The 22,165-nt window shown below is 43.0% G+C and overlaps 1 protein-coding gene across 2 annotated transcripts in view; it reads left to right on the top strand.

Annotated features, from left to right (window-relative positions):
- Window positions 1-21,246, top strand: part of prkcsh (protein kinase C substrate 80K-H) — a 106,561-nt gene extending 85,315 nt beyond the window's left edge. For both annotated transcript variants that reach the window (XM_059991896.1, XM_059991897.1), the window contains exons 13-17: window positions 1,189-1,278; window positions 8,408-8,482; window positions 16,275-16,374; window positions 17,263-17,423; window positions 19,922-21,246. In XM_059991896.1, coding sequence (XP_059847879.1) covers window positions 1,189-1,278; window positions 8,408-8,482; window positions 16,275-16,374; window positions 17,263-17,400 — 403 coding nt within the window. In that variant the 3' untranslated portion in view covers window positions 17,401-17,423; window positions 19,922-21,246. The remainder of the gene's footprint in view (window positions 1-1,188; window positions 1,279-8,407; window positions 8,483-16,274; window positions 16,375-17,262; window positions 17,424-19,921) is intronic.
- Window positions 21,247-22,165: the final 919 nt, after the last annotated feature.

Genomic DNA, 22,165 nt, shown 5'->3' with positions numbered 1-22,165 from the left:
CTTCTGCCAGATTTATAAACTTGCTAACTGTTCCATATTGACAAATACAGTACTGTGCAAAGGTCTTGGGCACCTTGGATAAATATGTGCCTAAAACACTTGCACATTACTATAACTTGTTTTGCACAGTATGTAGATTGATTTCAGCACAATGCTTGAGAGCTCAGTGGGTCAAGTAATATCAATGGAGGAGGCAGAGCAGTTGACATTTTGGGCTGAGACTCTTCAGGACCCATCAGGAGAATTATTTCTTTCCCTCCCACACAGCAAACCATTAGAAAGTTGCCTGGCAGATTGTCTAACCCATGAAGCAATAGGTGAAGAGAAGATTTACGAGGATGCTGCCAGGACTTGAGATGAGAACTTGGGTATCTAGGACTTTATTCCTTGGTGTGTAGGAGATTGAGGAGTGACCTTATAGAGCTGTACAAAATCATGAGGGATATAGATGGGGTGAATATACATTATCTTTTTATCCCAGGGAAGGGAAACTTGAAAGCTAGAGGGCAGATGTTTAAGGTGAGAGCTGAAAGATATAAGTGACTTGACTGGCAATAACATGCAGAAGATGGTGTGTATATGGAACAAGTATCAAAGGAAGTGCTTGAGGCAAATCAGAAAGCATATGAAGATATTTGGATAGGCACATGGTTATGAGGAATTTAGAGAATTATAGGCTAAGCACAGGGAAATCTGGCTAGCTTGCTGGGCGCTATGGTCAGCGTGGACGAGTTGTACTGAACTATTTGACTCTGTGTGCCCCATACGTTAGTGTAATTGCTCTGACAACAGAACAAAAGGGCATTCTAAAAGGAGTAATACACAAAATTCTGGAGGAATTTAGCAGGTTAGGCAGCATTTATGGAGAAGAATAACTAGTCAACATTTTGTGCCGAGACCCTGCATCAGAACTGGAAAGGAAGGGGAAAGAAGTCAGAAAGGGGTATTGGCTTGGTCGAGGATGCTTTATCTCTGACTTACTGAGTTATAGTAGGGCTGTGGGACTTGGTCAGTAACAGTTGCTGTTTTTATTTTAAAGGCACATTTCTAACTTTATTGGCTTTGATTTTTGTTCGGGTTAGTGACTGTTGACAGGACTTGGAATGCTTTGAGTTGCAGTTTCAAACATCAGAACTTGTCGCTGAGAGCATGCAATCCTTATTTATCATTTCTTTGACTTGTTTGCAGGAGTCTCGAGAAGGAACTTATGGTGGACTTCGGACCTGATGGAGAATTTTCATACATGTTCAGTCAGTGCTATGAAATGACAACAAATGAGTAAGTGGCATTTTTATCTTTTATTTTTCCCCTGTGTGTGTTCATTTTTTTTATGTCCTTATGATTTGGGTTTTAATGTAACTGGAAATTATTGTCTTCAAGAATAAAACCAAGACTCAGTCCCGAGTCCAACTTTTTTTTTAAACTTTTCTTTTGTGTTCTATGCACTATTCAACAGTGGCTGAGTTATTTTGTAAAGTAAACGGTCCTGATCTGGATAGTCACAAACTTTTCTAGCATGATTCAACCACTGATGTTTCATTTGAGCACACACCCAGTGCCCCCTCATGCTCTGATCAGCCTACTAGACTGTGATTCTAGAGTTGTTTGATCTGAAAATGAGTGATAAAACTGTGGAGTGTGCTGGATCTATAGATGATATTGTTCATAAGGTTCTTTGGAAGTCAAGAATGAGGTGCAAACTTTCCTGCAACTTTTTTATTAGCATTCATAACATAGTAAAGTGCAGTGAGCAAGTAACACAACAGCAGGTAACAACTCTAATTGTAACCAAGACTTAACAAAAAACCTGCCTCGTGGTTGGTCTTTATGCTAATAACTGACTTAAGCTGAAGAGATAAAGAAATCTCTCCGATCTGAACTGCCTGTGAGTCACCAAGGACAGTTTTGATTTACGTTACCCTGATGCAGGCGTAGAGACAATGAAACTACTGAAATACGGAATCAGCTATACTACAAATTACTGAAAGTCCATTAAACGTTTACCAACAAACAGTTGATTATACAAAACTTGAGGAAAGTTAAACCACAAGATATAAATAACAGTTTAAACCCTAATCTAAGGATAGAACTCATTAACATCTTTAACTGGTTATCCACAGCTTACTTGAATTCCATTGCAAATCATTGAAATCTGAGTGATGATGAGCTTTTGTAACGAGGCTTACAAATGTCTTCTGCTTGCACAGTGTTATATGCCTGTGATGCTGCTGTATGGACGTTATTTGTTGCACCTGTGCATATAACAATAAACTCAACTTTGTTTTGGTTAGGATCTACAGTGGAATAGTTTCTTTTACCATTACATTTGCATCAAGGGCTGGATCCTGCTGACCTGTAATTATCATCCAATCTTTACAAACACCACTTACTTGAGGATGATAAGATCATGTGCTGCATAGCAGGTTAAATGTCTCACTCACTTTTAGTCAGTGTACCCCCCTTGATTGGTGCTGATTACTTTAGTACAGTGGAAATCATATAGGTTCTGACATTCAGATATTTTGGGAGCTATTGACAGTTAAGTAAATTTAGAAAGTATTGAAAGTAAGTTAAAGCTTTGGAAATTAGACATTAGAGCAAAATAGCAACTTTTGCAGATGGCACTAAAATAGGTGGTATCATCAGTGAAGAAATTACAGGAGGATCTTGTTTAGAGGTGTAGGTGAATGGCATACGGAGTTTATTTCAGGTGAGTATGAGGTGTTGCATTTTGGAAAGTCATATCAAGGAAGGACATTCAAATGAATGGTGAGGCCCAAGAAGGTGATGTAGAACAGAAAGATCTTGGAGTTAGGTACACAGGTCCCTGAAAATAATCACAGATAGAAAGGGTAGTGAAGAGGGCTGTTGGTGTACTGACCTTAATCAGTCAGGGCATTGAGTAGGGAAGATATGTTAGTTGTATAAGAATCTGGAGAAGCTCCACTGAGTATTGTGTTCATTTTTGGTCACTCCATTATAAGAAAGGCGTTACTAGAAGGTGTAAATACGCAGAAGAGATTGACAAGGATGTTGTCAGGTCTCAAGCGACTGAGTTGCAGAGAGGTTGGACAAGCTAGGACTTCTTGAAACATAGGACAATATACAAATACAATACAATACAAATACTTTATTGTCACCAAACAATTGATACTAGAGCGTACAATCATAACAGTGATATTTGTTTCTGCACTTCGCGCTCCCTGAAGTACAAATCAAAGTAACTATAATAAAAATTTAAATTATAAATCATAATTAGAAAATAGAAAATGGAAAGTATGGTACTGCAAGTCAGGTCCAGATATTTGAAAGGTACGGCCCAGATCCGGGTCAGGATCTGTTCAGCAGTCTTATCACAGTTGGAAAGAAGCTGTTCCCAAATCTGGCTGTATGTATCTTAAAGTAATCTTATGGAAATTTTTTAAATTATGAGGGACCTAGATCAGGTGGATGGTAAGTCTTCCCCAGAGTAGGGTAATCAAAAACAATAGAGCATTGGCTTAAAGTGAGAGAAGCAAGATTTCAAAGAAATTTGATGGGCAATTTTTTAAACAGGAAGGATGATCAGTACAAGAATTGAGCTGCCAGAAAATAGGTTGAGGCAGGTACAATAACGGCTTTGATAAGACAGACAGACATACTTTGTTGATCCCGAGGGGAAATTGCGTTTCGTTACAGTTGCACCAACCAAGAATAGTGTAGAAATATAGCAATATAAAACAATAAATAATTAAATAATAATAAGTGAATTATGCCAAGTGGAAATAAGTCCAGGACCAGCCTATTGGCTCAGGGTGTCTGACACTCCGATGGAGGAGTTGTAATGTTTGGTGGCCACAGGCAGGAATGACTTCCTGTGACGCTCAGTGTTACATCTCGGTGGAATGAGTCTCTGGCTGAATGTACTCCTGTGCCTAACCAGTACATTATGGAGTGGATGGGAGTCATTGGCCAAGATGGCATGCAACTTGGACAGCATCCTCTTTTCATCAAAGAGTCCAGTTCCACCCCCACAACATCACTGGCCTTACGAATGAGTTTGTTGATTCTGTTGGTGTCTGCTACCCTCAGCCTGCTGCCCCAGCACACAACAACAAACATGATAGGTAGAACATCCTCAGCATCGTCCGGCAGATGTTAAATGATCTCAGTCTCCTCAGGAAGTAGAGACAGCTCTGACCCTTCTTGTAGACAGCCTGAGTGTTCTTTGACCAGTCCAGTTTATTGTCAATTCGTATCCCCAGGTATTTGTAATCCTCCACCATGTCCACACTGACCCCTTGGATGGAAACGGGTCACCGGTGCCTTAGCCCTCTTCAGGTCCACCACCAGCTCCTTAGTCTTTTTCACATTAAGCTGCAGATGATTCTGCTCACACCATGTGACTGTTTCCCACCATAGCCCTGTACTCTGCCTCATCTCCCTTGCTGATGCATCCAACTATGGCAGAGTCATCAGAAAACTTCTGAAGATGGCAAGACTCTGTGCAGTAGTTGAAGTCCAAGGTGTAGATGGTGAAGAGAAAGGGAAAGAGGACATGCCCCTGTGGAGCCCCAGTGCTGCTGACCACTCTGTCTGACACAATGTTGCAAGCACACATACTGTAGTCTGCCAGTCAGGTAATCAATAATCCATGACACCAGGGAAGCATCCACCTGCATCACTGTCAGCTTCTCACCCAGCAGAGCAGGGCAGATGGTGTTGAACGCACTGGAGAAGTCAAAAAACATGACCCACCCTCACAGTGCTCGCCGACTTGTCCAGGCACTTGGGAAGGCGCATGGATAGGAAAGATTTAGAAGATTATGGGCCAAATGAAAGTAAATGAGACTAGCTTGGAAGGGAGTCTTGGTTGCCATTGATTTGCTGGGCCAAAGGGCCCATTTTTCATGCTGTATAACTCCAAATATCTGTGCTTTCCCTACTTAAGTCTGTATCTGCAAACTCTAATGAATTCATTTAGACCTCAGATCACATGGGATGTTTGTCATTCCAGCATTTTGTACGCTGTGAATTGAAGCACTCGCATGTTATGATTTTTGTAGCATGCATTGCTTTCAGCATGTACTTGTTCCTTTTTATACATTTACACTTGTATGTACCGACATAATTTCAACATAACGAGTTATGTAGGAAATGAAATCATAGAGATGTCAAAATAATCCTTGATCACATTTCTAATTGAATCCATTTAACCAAATGTTTCAAGAGGCTTCTGCTTCAAAGGGATGTACCTCATGTTAGAGTTTTTGAAATTTCGACACATGTAGATACTGTATTAATATGCACTTTCGCAACCGTATAATTCATGAAGCATCCATCATGAGGTATTCCCATCATCCAGGCCATGTACTCTTCCCTCTGCTGCCTCCGGGAAGGACATACAGGGGTCTTGGGGTCCCACACCACCAGGTTTAGGAACAGTAATTGCCTTTCAATCATCAGGCTCCTGAAATAGAGGGGATAGCTTCACTCACTTCAACTCTGAACTGATTCCATAACCTGTGGACTCACTTTCAAGGACTCTACAATTCATGTTATCAATATTATTTGCTTATTCATTTATTTTGTTATTTGCATTGTTCTAATTGTTTGTCAGTCTTTGTATGTTTTTTCATTGATTCTATTGTATTTTTTGTTCAACTGTGAATGCCTGCAAGGATAAATCTCAAGGTCAAGTTTCATGGTGACATGTACATACTGTGGGATAATAAAGTTACTTTGGACTTTTGAACACAGCAAAACATGTAGTCCCTTTCACAGGAATATTGCTGAGTAAAGGTTATCCAATATGCTGGTATTCAAAAAGAAGTTTAGTTTTTACAGCTTGTCTTGTTTTTAACTTCCCTCTTGAGAGGAGCAAAGCAGAAAATTTTAGAGCAATAATCAATGGGTTGGAGGAACTCAGCAGGTTGAGCAGCATCTGCATGAGGAACAGAATTGTCAATCTTTTGGGTCAAAACTTTACATCAGGACCAGGTGCTGCTCGACAGGCTGAGTTTCTCCTGCAGATTGTTTGTTGCTGCAGATTTTAACATCTGCAGCCTCTTGTGGCTCCAGAAGACTTGAGCTAGACTTCCAGAGAAGGTGTGACTCTCAGCTGAGTAGAATCTGTGTGTTCGGAGTAGTATCCTGGAATTTTGTAGAGCCAGCTAGGGAGATGTGGAGGATGGAGCCAAAGTTTGAAAGTAAGGAGCGAGTCGTCAAATTCCAGGGTTGGAGTTCCGTGCAGCTGGAGGCATGAGTGACAGTGGCCCACTAAGTAGACAAATTGGCGAGACTGGAGTTCAAGGCTTAGTGTTCAGGGTCCTGTCATCAGAGAGTCCAGTGTTCAAAACCATAATGTTTGGGTCTTCATCCAGGATCCTTATTCATTGTAATGGAAAGTTCTGGGATCTATACCAAAGATTGAACTCCTATAGTCAATTGGAAGTCTAAAAGTCAAGACTGGTTGGCCAGAGCATTTGGGGAAGTCTGTGAATATCAAGTCAATGGAGGTTGGAGATGGCTTGTCCTGGAGTTATAGGACTCTGTCTGTGTGTGTATCTATCTGTCTGTCTCTGTCTGTTTGTTGTGGGCATACTATTTTGGCGTCAGAATGTGTGATGACACTTCTAGGCTGTCCTCAGCACATCCTTTGGTGCATTGGTTGTTAGTGCAAATTACGCATTTCACTGTGTTTCAATGTACACGACTTAAATGAAATGAATCTCTTTCAGGAAGAGAGCTTTAAGATCAAGCTTTGCTTCTGGGAATTAGTTCTGTCGTCAAGCATGTTGATGATGGGTCACCAGTACTTGCTGTAAGTTGACAACTGAGACATGGCCACTTAGATGAGAGACTGACCAGCGAGACTAACACCAATGCCCAAGGCTGATTGAGAAGTAATTTGTCAGAAGGTTTTTAGTTACGTGGAAACTATACTAATTGGAGTTATTGTTTTTCAGTGAAATTGTCCCAATTTCTCCCCCGCAGACACGAGATAAGATAGATTAGCTTTATTTGTCACATGTACATCAAGGATCAACTTTAGTATTTACCATTTACATGTACATGTTAGAAATTTGCTGTGTTGATGCAAAAACAATAACATTCAACAATTATGAAGAATAAGTTATAGGAAAAAAGGTTGGAGGTTAAAGAGCAGATGTGGACTCTTTATTCCTCTATATAGATGCTGTCTGATCTACTGAGTTCCTCCAGCATTTTGTGTAAAACTCTCAAGGTAGTCATTTACAAACCTACAGATCTGTGGAAATTCAAGTGTGGACAATGAACCAGTAAACTCAAGAAGATGGGATAAAGGTTTAAGATGGTGCTGGTAAAGCACAGCGATGACTTGCTGGCAGTAAATACACCCAGTAATTACTTTATACCTCACACTTCTCAAAAAAACTATCACTACAGTCAATAAATTTCAATTTCCCTTTTGGAATTGTGCTTTTGAAACATCTGTACAACCTGGCATTTTTTGTGGTGCGAACTGAAGTCTTGAAGGTGTAGGACAGTTGCGTCTTGGCGGGTAAGGCCAAATCGAGGCAGCGGCCCGGGCCCAAGAGCAGGGAACGAGCCAATATTTGGCCACTGCTGGAGTGGACAGAGTTGTTTCAAAACGGCAGAACTGAAGTGCAGAACGGGGGTCTGGGACAGAGAGCGAGGAGTGATCTGCTGTTTCGTTGATTTAAGCACCAGGCCAGATGGGAAAGGTCAGGCATGGGCCGAATTGAACCAGTGGAGCCCAGGCCTGAGAGCATATTTAAGCAACAGGGCCCAGGCTCAAGAGTGAGGGAAAACCCAAGGTTTGATTGATTTAAGTGCCAGACCAGATTGAGTAGGCTGAGTACGGGCTGAATTGAATCGGCAGGGCCTGGCCCGAGAGCACATTGAAGCAGCAGAGATTGGGTCCAGGAGTGAGGCACAACCAGGGGTTTGGTGGATTTAAGCCCCGGGCCAGATTGCGAAGGTCAGGGTGTTGGGGCTGGAGTTGAGGGGCGGGCTGGTGTTCACCTGATGGGCAGGTTTACTTGTTTCTGTGCTGAACTGAGGCTGTGGCCTGCAGCTAACAGACTCCTGAATCGGCCGGTACTGGCTTCATGGCTGTGGACTCACTTTTGTGAATTTCAGTTCTGAATGTTGTTTGTTTAGTTTTATTGTTTGCATGATTATTTTTTGAGCACATTGCGTATATGACCGTGTTTTTTTAATGTGTTTTATTTGTTTTGTTTTGTGGCCGTCTGTGGGGAGATGTATCTCAAAGTTGTATTTAGCATATATGCTTGTACATATTCTAAATATAGTAAATGTACTGTGAATTTTGAACTTTAAAGTCGCCAGTCATTAATGGCAGGTATGGGAGTAATGGGAGCTGTTCGGGATTCTGTTTAACCATGGGTTCCTTTTCTTGCAGGTACATCTACAAACTCTGTCCGTTCAACAAAGTGGCGCAAAAACCAAAGCACGGAGGTACAGAAACTAGTCTAGGGTAAGATAATTCTAAAAAGCATACTGATTTTGTCAAGTGTTGTACCTGCTTCTATTCCAAAATTATATGGCTGAATAGTTTCCATTGGGATTACTGTGCATGAACTTTGCTAACTAGCGGCGATTTAGAAGGGGTAAAGAAAGCCACGAGCAGTATATTGGTGCTCTAATACTGCCTTTTGTTTATTGGGTATATTTAAAGTGGAAATTGTTATGTTCTTGATTAGTAAGGACATTCAAGGTTACAAGGAGAAGACATAAGACTAGGGCTGAGAGGGGTAATGAATCAGCCCGATTACCTGAATGGCCTAATTCTGCCCCTGTGTCTTGTGGTCAGACGGAAACCATTATTATCAAGGATGTCCAATTCCTTGATGATCATCCAGGCCACTTAATTACCTGATGACACTATCAGCTTAAAACACAGACTGTACCTTGCAATTATACCTATACATTTATTTATATGATGTGAAGTATTTCATCAGAGTATGGCAATAAATGTGAAACAAATGCCTTCAAGTGCTAGTGGGCAGGGAGTCTCAGAGCAGGCAGTGTGTCTGAAGGGAGAAGCTAGTGGGCAGGGAGTCTCAGAACAGGCAATGTGTCTGAAGGGAGAAGCTGGGGGGCAGGGAGTCTCCGAACAGGCAGTGTGTCTGAAGGGAGAAGCTAGTGGGCAGGGAGTCTCAGCAGGCAATGTGTCTGAAGGGAGAAGCTGGGGGGCAGGAAGTCTCCGAACAGGCACTGTATCTGAAGCCAGACAGGCAGGGAGTCTCCGAACAGGCAGTGTGTCTGAAGCCAGACAGGCAGGGAGTCTCCGAGCAGGCAGTGTGTCTGAAACCAGACAGGCAGGGAGTCTCCGAGCAGGCAGTGTGTCTGAAGCCAGACAGGCAGGGAGTCTCAGAGCAGGCAGTGTGTCTGAGGCCAGACAGGCATGGAGTCTCCGAACAGGCAGTGTGTCTGAAGCCAGACAGGCAGGGAGTCTCCGAACAGGCAGTGTGTCTGAAGCCAGACAGGCAGGGAGAAGCTTTGCAATACACACAAAATGCTGGAGGAACTCAGCAGGCTGGGCAGCATTTACAGTTGACGTTTTGGGCTGAAACCTTCTGCAGGACTGGAGAAAAAAGGTGAGGAGTAGATTTAAAAGGTGGGGGGAGGGAAGAGAGAAACACCAGGTGATAGGTTAAACCTGGAGAGGGAGGGATGAAGTAAAGAGATGGAAAGTTGATTGGTGAAAGAGACAGAGGGCCATGGAAGAAAGAAAAAGGAAGGGAGTGGGGGTAGGAGCACCCGAGGGAGGTGATGGGTGGGCAAGGAGATAAGGTGAGAGAGGGAAAGGGGGATGGGAAATGGTGAAAGGAGGTGTGGGGGGTGGAGAGCATTACCAGAAGTTTGAGAAATCAACATGTATGTCATCAGGTTCGAGACTACCTGAACGGAATATAAGGTGTCGTTCCTCCAACCATTCGCTAGGTTTCAATGAGGTCACCCCTCATTCACCTTAATTCCAGCGAATACAGGCCCAGAGCCATCAAATGCTCTTCACATGACAAGTGATTCAATTCTCAACTCATTTTCCTGAACCTCCATTCAACCCTCTCCAGTTTCAGCATATTCTTTCTAAGATATGGGGCCAGTCCTTTATTGTTTGTTTCACAGCAAACCTGTTATCTTTACTTTTTATTCTGATAGACGCATACAATCTTTGTTCTTTAATATTTCACTTTTGAAGACCTCCCACTTTACCAAGTGCATGTTTTCCAGAGAACAGCATGTTCTTCTCCACACTTGCCAGATCTTTCCTGATATCATCTTCCATTTAGAATCTCAACCCGCAGACCAGACCAATCTTTTTCCATATTTACTTTGAAGCTAATGGCATTATGATCACTAGATGTAAAGTGTTCCCCTACGTAAATTTCTGTCACCTACTATGATATAGGAGCAGAATTGGGCCATTTGGCTCTGTCGTTTCATTATGGCTGATCCAATTTTCCCCTCAGCTCCAATCCCTTCATGCCCTGGCCAATCACGAATCTATCAACCTCTGTCTTAAATGTGCATAAGACTTGGCCTCCACAGCTGCCTATGGTAAAGAATTCCCAGATTCACCACTCTCTGGCTAAGAAATTTCTACTCATTTCCATTCTAAAAGGACACCCCTCTATTCTGAGGCTGTGATTTCCCGTTGAGGAAACCATTCTGACTATGGCTTATTTTATCATGTGCCTCCAAGTACCCTGAGACCTCATCCTTAGTAATCGACTCAACATCTTCTCAACCACTGAGGTCAGACTAACTGGCCCATCGTTTCCTCCTGTCTCTCCCTTCTTGAAGAGTGGAGTGATATTGGTTCTGGAAGACTGGAAAATTACCATTCCAGAATCTACTGCCTTGTCTCATTCCTTCTTTGCAGATCAAGTATTGCACACTCTCTCATTGGAACTTCTACGTACTGATTAAGGAAACTTTCCTGAATATATTTGGCAAACAATTCAGTCCTTTTACAATATGGGAGTCCCAGTCAATATATGGAACGTTAAAATCACCTACTCTAACAACTTTGTGTTTCTTGCAACAGTCTACAAATTTGTTCCTCTAATTCCCTTTGACTAATGGGTGGTGGATAAAATAACACTATTAATGTGCCTCTGTTATTCCTCAGTTCTATCCCCTCACTAGATGAGTTTTCCAGTCTGTCTGTCTAAGCACTGACATGATATTTTTCTTAACTAGTAAAGCCACCCCTACCCCCTTAATCTACCCCTCAACTCTGTTGTCTAAAACAATGGAACGCCAGAATCTTGTGCTGCCGGTCCTGCCCCTCCAAGTCTCACTAATGGCTACAATATCATAATACTATGTGTTGATCCATACCCTGAGCTCATCTGCCTTTCCTAAAATTCTTCTTGCATTGAAATATAAACAGCCCAGGACATTAACCGCACTGTGCTAAACCTTTTGATTCCCAGTTTTGTGTGAGGTCTTAACATCTGTCCACTAACTCTTCACTCCTGTTCTGGCAATCTGGTTCCCATTCCCCTGCAACTCCAGTTTTAACCTCCCCACTGCCCCCATGCAGCAGTACAGTACCTAAAATATGCTGTAATTTATAATAAATGTAATTTTTAAAAATTAAATAATTGCACAAAGAGAGCAAAATTGTGAGGTAGTATTGATGGGTGCATGGACCATTCAGATATCTGATGACGGAGGGGAAGAAGCTACACGCCATATGCAGCCTTGAAGCTGCTCACCTGGATGATGTCTTCATTGTTGCTGGTGGCTTCAATCACGCCGACTTAAAAACAGTCTTGCCAAAGTACTAGCAACTTGTCAACTTTGCAACCAGAGAAAAGAACAATAGATCTGGTTTTTTACCAAAGTTGAGTTACTTACAAGGCTAGCCCCCTCCCCCCCCCCCCCCCCCACCATCTCGGATTCTTAGACCACATATCCGTTTTGCTAATCCCTGCATAAACAAGAAAACCAGTTCACAGGGAAATGAGCTCTGTTTCGAAAGCACGGGCTGGAGCATGTTCAGGGAGGTGGCTACATATGATCATCACGACAACATTGATAAGTATGCAGGATCAGTAAATGGCTAAATAGGAAGGCGCATTGAGGATGTCACTGTGATTAAGCACTACACTACCAGGGCAAGCTAGAAGCCATGAATGACTGCAGAGGTTCGTGCACTGCTTAGGGATTGGGATGGTGCCTTCAGATCGAGGACAGGACAATTCTAGCAAATAAAAACTAACACTGTTTTTGCCTTATTTACTACGGACTGAACCTGTAAGTTGACCTTAAGGGAATCCTGTGCTAGGTCTCCCAAGAACCTTTCCACCGCCACTTTCTGAATTACTTTTTCCTCATTTAGAAAATGCTCAGTCGGCCATTCGACATTTGTGGAGAAAAGACCATTAATCCAGTTGTGACTTGCAATATTTGTTGGCTGTTTCTAGTACTGAAACTCTGGGAAATACTTTTTGCTTTAGCATGGAAGAGATTTCCTGACATTGACTGCCCCTTTTGTCAGTAAGCAATTCAGTTCTGCTATATGAAAAAAATGCAATGGCATTAAAATCTGCCATTTTTAAAAATGAAGTTATTAAATATTTAAACATCTTGTAACCATCTTGAATCAAGCTGAAACTTTTTACCCTCACCTTCAGTAAGATTTCTAAAACCACCTATTAGAATCTATTTGTTGTAATTTTGTTTAAATCCTTTGTCAGTTTAAGAACCCATATACCTGCATATGTTTATAGAGGTAGTTCAAATCTAAGCTTAAAAACTGTGAAAAGTCATGCCTTGTATAATGGACTTTGTTTTGCTGTTCTGATTTTCCCAAGTGATGTCTTTAGTAAAAAAGCAGAAATATCAGATGCAGGTGAATAGCATCTGAACAAAATGAAAATAGCATTAAGATTGTCAGCTATTATGCTCCCTGCTCTAGTAAAGCTAAAGTACTTCCATTGCTGAAATTGAGTACAAAAAGCCTTGTATTTGGCAACTGAGAAAGTTTGTTTAATCGGGCAATTTACATTCCAGCCCTTAGCTTTTCCCAGGTGTAGATTCAGTGTTCTTCCTTAAGTTCGCACTTAAGGAATAGCTTTATTTGTCACATGCACATTGAAACATGCAGTGAAATGTGTTGTTTGCATCAATAACCAGCACAGTCCAAAGATGTGCTGGGGGCAGCCCGGAAGTGTCACCAGACCAATCCTACTAACTAACCCTAACCAGTCTGTTTGAAATGTGGGAGACAACCAGAACACCCAGAGGAAACTGATGTGATCATGAGGAGAATGTGTAAAGTCTTTACAGACGGAGGTGGGATTTGAACCTGGGTTGTTGGCACTGCAGAATCTTGTGCTAACTGCTACTCTACTCTGCTGCCCTGCAGCTTACCTTTTCAGAGTGAAGGGATTTCATTGAAGCACTTAAAAACTGGGGAGTGTCCTGATGTAATATATCCACCTGCTTTTTGATGACATGGAATTCTACACCATAGAAGGAAGGCGTACACATGCTGAAGATTGGTTGATTTTGGAATATCCTCTGACTAAACTTCTTCATGCCACAATTCTCAAGAAAATGTGGGTTTGCATGGTGGCAGAGGGAGTTCAAAAGAAGCAAGCAGAGGCAGTTGGAACATTCTGTGTACCACAGTTCCAGAGGAGCATTGAATTATGTAGTGGGAAGTAGAGCTAAAGAAGAGTTGAAAGAGTCAGGACATTCTGTGAATGATATTTCTCGAAGAGATATTGGATTGTGTACATTTAGGCACGTAGTAAGGGCCAATTTTAAAAAGAAAAGTTTAAAAGCACAGCGGCCGTTGTCTGAGTAGGCCAGTGTTAGAGGGGAGAGCTCAGGTTTGGCTCGTTGAGGAAAAGGCTGTAGATAGATTTTTTTTTTGTTTAATTTTTCAATCTTTCTTTCCAGCCGAGATAATGGAATGCTTCTCTTGCAGAATGTTGGAAGGCAGGGAGACCTTCGATGTCCCTCGCGATGATACCTGCAAGAACTGCATCCAGTGCAACTTCTTTAAGATCATATTAAAGAACTGAAGCTGGAGCAGGATCATTTGGGAGGCTGAGGGGTTGATTGACAGGTGAAACAGGGTGGTAATTACACCCAAAGAGCAGGATGGGGAAACAGGATAGACAGCCTGTGCAGAGTAACCCCTTTGGCTGTTCCCACAACAAATATACTGCTTCGTATACTACTGGGGTGGTGGGGGGGAATGACCTAGCAGAGGAAAACCCTAGCAGTCTGGTACTGAGTCTGGCCTTGTGGCTCAAAAGGATATTGGAGAGGAGTGGATTAGTGTTTTGGGGATTGCAAAGTTCAAGGAGCAGACTGTAGATTGTGGATGTGAGAGAGACATTCCGGGGGAAATCTCGCCTGACAGAACTGATGGAATTCTTTGAGGAAATAACAAGCAGGATAGACAAAGGAGAGTCAATGGATGTTGTATATTTGGATTTTTATGACAATATGCCACACATGAGGCTGGACAACAAGATAAGGTATTACAAGGAAGATAGAAGATTAGCTGATTAGCAGGAGGCAGAGTGGGAATAAAGGGGGCGTTTTCTTGTCAGCTGCTGGTGACTAGTGGTGTTCTGCAGGGGTCAGTATTGGGACTGCTTTTTACATTATATGCCAATGATTTAGATGACTGAATTGATGAGCTTTATGGCCAAGTTTGTGTACGATACGAAGATAGGTGTGAGGTAGCGAGGTGTCTGCAGAAAAAGACAATTTAGGAGAATGGGCAAAGAAGTGACAGATGGAATATGGTATGGAAGTGTATGGACATGTACTTTAGAAGAAATAAAGGCATGTATTGTTTTCTAAATGGGGAGAAAATTCAAAAATCAGAGGTGCAAAGGGACTTGGGAGTCCTTGTGGAGTTGCTGGTTGAGTGGGTGATAAGAAAGGCAAATGCAATGTCAGTATTTGGAGAGGATTAGAATATAAAAGCAAGGATGTAATGCCTTGGCTTTCTAAGGCATTGGTCAGACTGCATTTGGAGTATTGAGATCAGTTTTGACTCCTTATCTAAGAAAAAGTGCTGGCGTTGGAGAGGGTCTGGGGAGATTCAGGAGAATTGATTCCGAGAATGAAAGAGTTATCGTATGAGGAGCGTTTGATGGATCTGTACCACTACTCACTGGAGTTCATGAGAATGTGGGGGATCTCATTGAAACATGTCAAATGTTGAAAGGCCTAGATAGAGTGGATGTGGAGAATGTTTCCTGTAGTGGGGAGTCCAAGACCAGAGGGCATGGCCACAGAATAGAGGAGCATCCATTTATAACAGTGTTCAGAAGGAATTTCTTTAGCGGCGTGGTAAATCTGCAGAAATTATTGGCACAGGCACCTGTAGTCATTGGGTATATTTGAAGTGGAGGTTGATGGTCCTTGATTTGTCAGGGCATCAAAGGTTACAGGGCGAGGGCAGGATAATGAATCAGCTACGATGGAATGGCAGAGCAGACTCTGGGCTGAATGGCCTCGTTCTGCTCTTGTGTCTTAAGGTATTTTGGTTTGTGGTGTTATGATTAATGGACAAACTAAGTGGTCCAAGGTTATTGCAGGGCATGTCTTAGTCCAACCACATAGATGCCAGAACCAAGAAAGCACATCAATGCCTCTACTTCCTCAGGTAGCTAAAAGAAATTTGCTATGTCCCTGTCAACCATTGCATTTTTTTTAAAATTCAGTGCCCCGTAGAAGGCATTCTATCTGCCTCAGTAAAGCAGGCAGCATAATGAAAGACCCCATTCACTTCAGACATTCTCTTCCCCCACCCCCCACCCTCTCTTTGGACAGAAGGTACAAAAGCCTGGAGGCATGTGCTTTCCAGGCTCAAGGTTAGCTTTTCCCCTGCTGTTATAAAACCATTGACTGGTTCCCAAGTACAGTACAATAAAGTGCATCTTGACATCACCCACCTTGTTGTGATCTTGCACCTTATTGTTTATCTGCACTGCACTTCCTCTGTAGCTGTTGCACCTTATTCTGCATTTTGTTACTGTTTTACCTTATTCTACCTCAATGCACTGTGGAACGATTTGATCTGTATAAGCAATGGGCATGACAAGTTTGTCACTGTACCTTGGTGTATGCGTCAATAATAAGTTCCATTTCCAACATGGAGATGTAGTGGTACGCACCAGGGTAAGTGAGGTTAGTAATGGTGAAGTGATATCTATGTGCTCTGATAATTTAGTTTAATTTCATTCATATGTGCTTAATGGTAACAATTTTGTTCCTTGCAGTGTGTGGGGTTCATGGGCTGGCCCGGAAGACAACAAATTCAGTATCATGAAATATGAACATGGCACAGGGTGCTGGCAGGGGCCCAACCGATCCACCACTGTAAGTACATTTGGGTTTGATCAACAGCACTATGAATAATCTGTTTTGACTTGTGAGATTCAGTGCTGCTGGATCTTCTGGTTAAGATGGCGCCGAGCTGTAATCTTGGTTGTATTGTATTTTAGGTTTATTGGGGTTGTTTTGGGGACAGAGAAGGGAGTTAAGGGTCAGGTTAGGATTTAGGAATGGGGTTATGGGGCTTTAGAGATCAGGCTGGAGTCTAGACCTCCGTTCTACACTCAAAGGCCAGCAATCAGGTAGACGATGATACCAGGCTGGAAAACACTGTTGATGAAGACCAGCAAGTACCAGGGGTGGCCTCTCTCTCTCTCCCCCCCACCAACCCCACTTCCCTAGCAGGATTGGAAAGTCCATGTGGGCAGGTGGTTTCAGACCCATTAGGTATGTAAGTCCAGAGTTCAAGGTTTCGTCATCTGAACTCGCTCTGTCAGTGTGGAGTGTACTGTGTAGGTTTAGCTGTCAGTAATCGATTGATTTAGCAGCTCCACCTGTGTGTTCACTTCTGAGTTGAAGGCTTCAAATTCACATGTACATCAAAACATGCAGTGTAATGTGTCTTGTGTTTGTATCCAACTTAGCATGCCCACGATGTTCAGTAGAACAATGTAAGCAACAGCAACTACAAAACGAAACACCCTCCCACACATACAGATAGGCCTTTAACCCCAGGACAGGCCACCTCTGCGTCTCTGACCTTCAGTCCCTGGCCCAGACTCTCAGATTCACAGACAGGTCTCAGATGTTAACTCAAGATTTTCTCATCCACAGCCCAAAGAGGAGTAAACAATTGAAAGGGAAGTGAGAAGGAAGGTACTTTATTATTTAACCTGTTCACAACGTTTAAAGGCACTTGTAAATTACCTACAGGTGAAGCTTTCTTGTGGTAAAGAGACTGCTGTACTGTCGACCTCAGAGCCCAGCCGGTGTGAATACCTGATGGAATTTTCAACTCCAGCCTTTTGTCAGGAAGTTCAAGATGGTGGCTCAGAACATGATGAACTTTGAGCCCTGTGTGGTGGATGTAACAGGTGAGAAAGGCTGAGGACAGCTTACATCCCTAATGAAGGGTCTCAGGCAAAATTTCAACTGTTTACTCCCCTCCATAGATGGTGTATGTCCTGTTGAATTCCTCCAACATTTTCTGCATGTTGTTCAAGATTTCCAACATCTGCAGGATCTCTTGTGTGTACAATGTACTGTGTATGTAATCAAGATGGCTTCTTTGGTTTGCTAGAGTAGGAATGCTTTTATGTCTAAAGTTTTTTTTTCTCGCAGTTGTTTAGCTTTGGACTTGCTGATATGGGGATTGTATTCATTTGTTAACCAATGGGGAATGTTATCTTGTCTTGTGGGGCTGGGAGCTTGGGGGGGTGGTTTCGCGGTCTTTTGAGGGGAGGCGGGAAGGAGACGCCGAGGAAGGTGGACGTGTGCCGCACTGCTCGCACCTGGGACCACCCCGGTGGTGCTGCCCTCCTGGTGGGGTCTAACTCCCCCGTTGTGCGACAGTACCTGGGAGCTTGTAAGGAGAAAGAGGGGGGGGCACTTTCTGGAGATCCTCTCGGTGCATTCGAGCGGTATTCGAAGAAGGGGTTGCCCCCCCCCCCCCAAGGGCTGAACCCAGAGTGTAAACGAGGTACGGTGTGGTGTACGCAGGCGAGGTCCAAGGTGATTTGACCAGGGGAGGTAGCACTCGTGATGGGGACCCCCAGATTCCCCGGAGTGCCGACGGGCTAAGTCCTGTTAGTAGATGCCCCGGATGATCTTGAAGGGGAGACACGATTTCCAGCGGGGTGCTGGTGAGGCCCAAAGTGCAGAGACCAGGGGTGGTACATGCAAGGCATATAGCCATAAATGTCAGGAACACTACGGTGAGAAATCACCTTCAAGAGGGGAATGCTGCTATCGCATCTGTTCCTGGTGATGGTAATGTCTAGCACACCAGTGAGGACCCCTAACAGGGGGGTGGGGGGGATTGGAGCATCGAAGGGAGCTGACCGCTGAAGCCTTTAACTTCGGGGATTCTCCAGTGTCGCTGGAGTGGAAACGCAGGCTAGTGGAGAAGATGCTGAAGATGGAAGCTGTTTTTTCTTGGGGTGAGTTTGATGTGGGCTGCTCCAAAAACACTCGCCACACCATCCGGGTGACAGAGGACACCCCATTCCGAGAGAGATCCCGGACGAGCCCCCACAAATGTAACATTTACCCAACAGGCTGGTATGTTTCTAGGGGCAAAAGAGATCCTGCAACTCACCAACCCCACCTCCTGTACACGCAGGCGCTGTGAGAATCGAAGTTTATGCCGCGCGTACCACACAATATCAAACTCACACCTGATACCGTTACAGAATACACTTTAAAGATTTTACTAAAACTAAAAGAGTACTGTGCAATACAGTATATATGAAGGAAAAGAAAATAAAGCAAAAGGTGCCAACTTATCAAAGTTCAGTCAGTTTAGTGCACATCGTTGGAGCTCAACCATCGAACCATTCGACCCCTTGTCGCTTGCCTCTGACCTCCAAGTCCTCGCACCTGGGACCACTCCAGTGGTCAACCGAGCAGTGCAGCGCACGTCCACCTTTCTCGGCGTCTCCTTCCTGCCTCCCCTCAAAAGACCGCGAAACCCCCCCAAGCTCCCAGCCCCACAAGACAAAATAACATTCCCCATTGGTTAACAAATGAATACAATTCCCCATATCAGCAAGTCCAAAGCTAAACAACTGTGAGAAGAAAAACACTTACTAGACATAAAAGCATTCCTACTCAAGCAAACCAAAGAAGCCATTTTGATTACAAACACAGTACATTGTACATGTGTTTACAGTCTTAATCTTCTTTGCTACTGTTTGTTACTCAGCCAGCTGAGCTTAATAGTTCAGTGGGCCAGGCTTCCCCCTTGATCAGAATCTGGTTTATTGTCACTGGCATATGGCAGAACCCTTGGCAGTGTTAATGTACAGAGAGCGTATGAGGTATAGTTCCATAGCTCCTTGAAATTGGTTGCATTAGTTGAAAGGGTGGCAAAAAAAAGTGCATGGCACACTTGCTATTAGTGGGGGCATTATAGGGAAGTTATGTTGCAGCTTTATAAAACTCTGGTTTCCACATTTGAAATACTGCATTCATTTCTGGTTGCTCCATGATAGGAAGGATGTGGAGGTTTTGGAGAAAGTGTAGAAGTGGTTTACCAGGATGCTGTCTGGATCGAAGGGTATATACTAAAGGAATGGATGGAAAAACTAACTTTGTCTTTCATAAACAAAATAATGCAGATGCTGGAAATCCTGATGAAGGGCCTCTGCCTGAAACATTGACTCTTTATTCCTTTCCATAGTTCCTGGGTTGTATTTCCCTCTGTTCCTACACACTACTCGCCATCCTGCCAATAAGTACATCTGCTGAAGTTGTGCAATTGTAGAACACTGGCTTCATTAACTACTGTGATCAAGCCAGTCTGGATGGAAAAGCTATACGGGACACTTTTTAGTATTTGTTCTGAGTTCTAAATGTGATTGTTCTTTTGTAGATTAATGCATCGTTGTTGTGAAGAAATGGATGAGATGAGACTAGAGCAGCTTGCAGCACTGCCAACCTGGCAAGCATCTCTTCTCGTGGACTTGTTCTTTTAGTTGAAACTCTACCAAATGGACAGATCTCCAAAACCCTCCTTTATTTCCAGGACATTAAATTGTTCAATCCTTCCCTGCCTCATCCCCAGAGCTAATTGAAACTTTACCAGAGTCTTGTTTTTAATGTTTTTTTCCTTTTTTCTTCCATTTATTACATCTATAGATTATGGTAGAACCCAGTCCTGAGCAGAATCTTTGAAATTAAGTTGTAATTTTCTATGATTTTAAAACTTGGGCAGAAAAAAAATGGTGGACTGGTTTAGAGATGTGGTCGGTTAATGTTTCTACAGAAATTACTAAATCACACCTGTTTTTTTTATTTGCTCTGGACTTGGTTGTAGACTTGCTGCCTCTGCAAGTTTTTAGAGGAACTTCCTTTCCTCCATGCTCTTCCCTCCCCTGAATCCCACTCCTAGAAGGCGGCTTCCACTATGTTAATATCAGAAGTCTTCTAAACATGAAAGTCACATCAGTTGTCTGAACTGTTTCTAATTTGTTTGACTTCCCTGTTTCCACTCTCCAGCACATCCACCATCAAGGTTTTTCTCCTTTTAACAAGTGCTTGAGACCTCAGTGTTCTCTCTCTACGGGAGACCAAGGCAGTCAATGTGATGGGTCTTTAATAACAGGTGTTTCTTGCTACTCAGTTGGCTGAATTCATGCGGAGTGAGTGGGGTTTCTGGGGTTTTTATTTTCCTTTCACAAGGGGCACGTGGGTTTTCTTTTTATATTTTGCTGTACCATCAGTGTGAAATCCAGGAAGTGTGTATTACTTGAACATGCAATAAGCAGGAAGTCCTGTTTTGGCTACAGTTTTAGAGTCTAGCTATCTTTGGTTATGTTGACATGCTGCTCACATCTGCTTCTATGTGATGTGACTTCCTCACCCCTCTTTCCGTCCCCACCAGTATCACGGTAAATATGATTCATATCGGCCCTGTTAGATACATCTTCAATGCACTTGAGTCAAACCCAGATTTTGTATGATGCTCTGGGTGTCTCTGACCAAGCAATTGTCCTAAAAATTTCTTGAGTAGGATCATGGTATTTTTTAAAATCTGACCAAAACTATCTTTCCATAGGTGACCAAACATCACCAGTTGTTCCCCGATTAGTGATCGGCTGCCTTGTCAGCTATTTACAGTCACGCACTGCTGTGGTCAAGAAAAATTATATTAAATGTGTACCTTATGTGACAGAAGAAAATAAACTGGTGACTGGAGCTGGAGTTTTCCTTTCACTTATTTGTGTCTTTGTGAAAAACGTTGCTTGCAATCAACAAAGTGTTGATTGCACGTACAATTGATGCTTCTAAGCACATTGAACAGACCTTCATGCATTGGATTTAATATGTGCCACACAGGCTGGGTTTCGGTGGCATGGTAGCGTAATAGTGCAACACTTTTACAGGGCTTGTGATCTGGGTTCAATCTCACCACTGAAAGGAGTTTGTGTGTTGTCCCTGTGTTTCCTCTGTGTGCTCCAGTTTCGTCCCACATTCCAAAAGACATGGGTTAACGTGAGTTCGTTTTGGGCATGCTATTGCCGTCTCAAGTAGCTGTTGAACCTGGTCATTCAGATACAGAGTTATTTACCACCTGCATCAAAACACAGTGAAATGTGTCATTTCTGTTAGCGACAAGCCCAGAGATGTGCTGTGGTCAGCCCACAAATGTCACCACACACTTTAGCGGCAACATAGCAAATCCACAATGCTCAGCATAGCAACGCAAAACACAACAAGGTTGAGCAAAACAAGCCCCGTCCCTCCAAACCACCCTCCCATACACATGAACAGTCCTCCAACTCCTTATGTTGTGGGAATATGTACTTCTCTATCTCCTGCCTGATGGTAGGATGGCATAGCCCAAATGGTGGGGGAATCTTTGATAGATGTTACCTCTTTGAGGCAGCACCTCCTGTAGTGCTACAGGATCTTTAGGGGGTGGGGAGGGATGTACCGTAATGTATTGAGTACTGTCCCCTACTCTCTGCAGTTTCTTACATTTCTGGACTGAACAAGGACATCGGAAGGTCAGACCAATTTATATGGTTGACATTAAAAAGTTTATTTTGATGTTCAAGATTATTTTAGACCATAACACCGAAGAATAGAATTAGGCCATTCGGCCCATTGAGTC

The sequence above is a fragment of the Hypanus sabinus genome, chromosome 16 (genome assembly GCF_030144855.1).
Source record: "Hypanus sabinus isolate sHypSab1 chromosome 16, sHypSab1.hap1, whole genome shotgun sequence".
Taxonomy (NCBI): Eukaryota; Metazoa; Chordata; class Chondrichthyes; order Myliobatiformes; family Dasyatidae; genus Hypanus; species Hypanus sabinus.
Note: the sequence above shows the minus strand (reverse complement) of the source record. Positions and strands in the feature narration are given on the sequence as shown.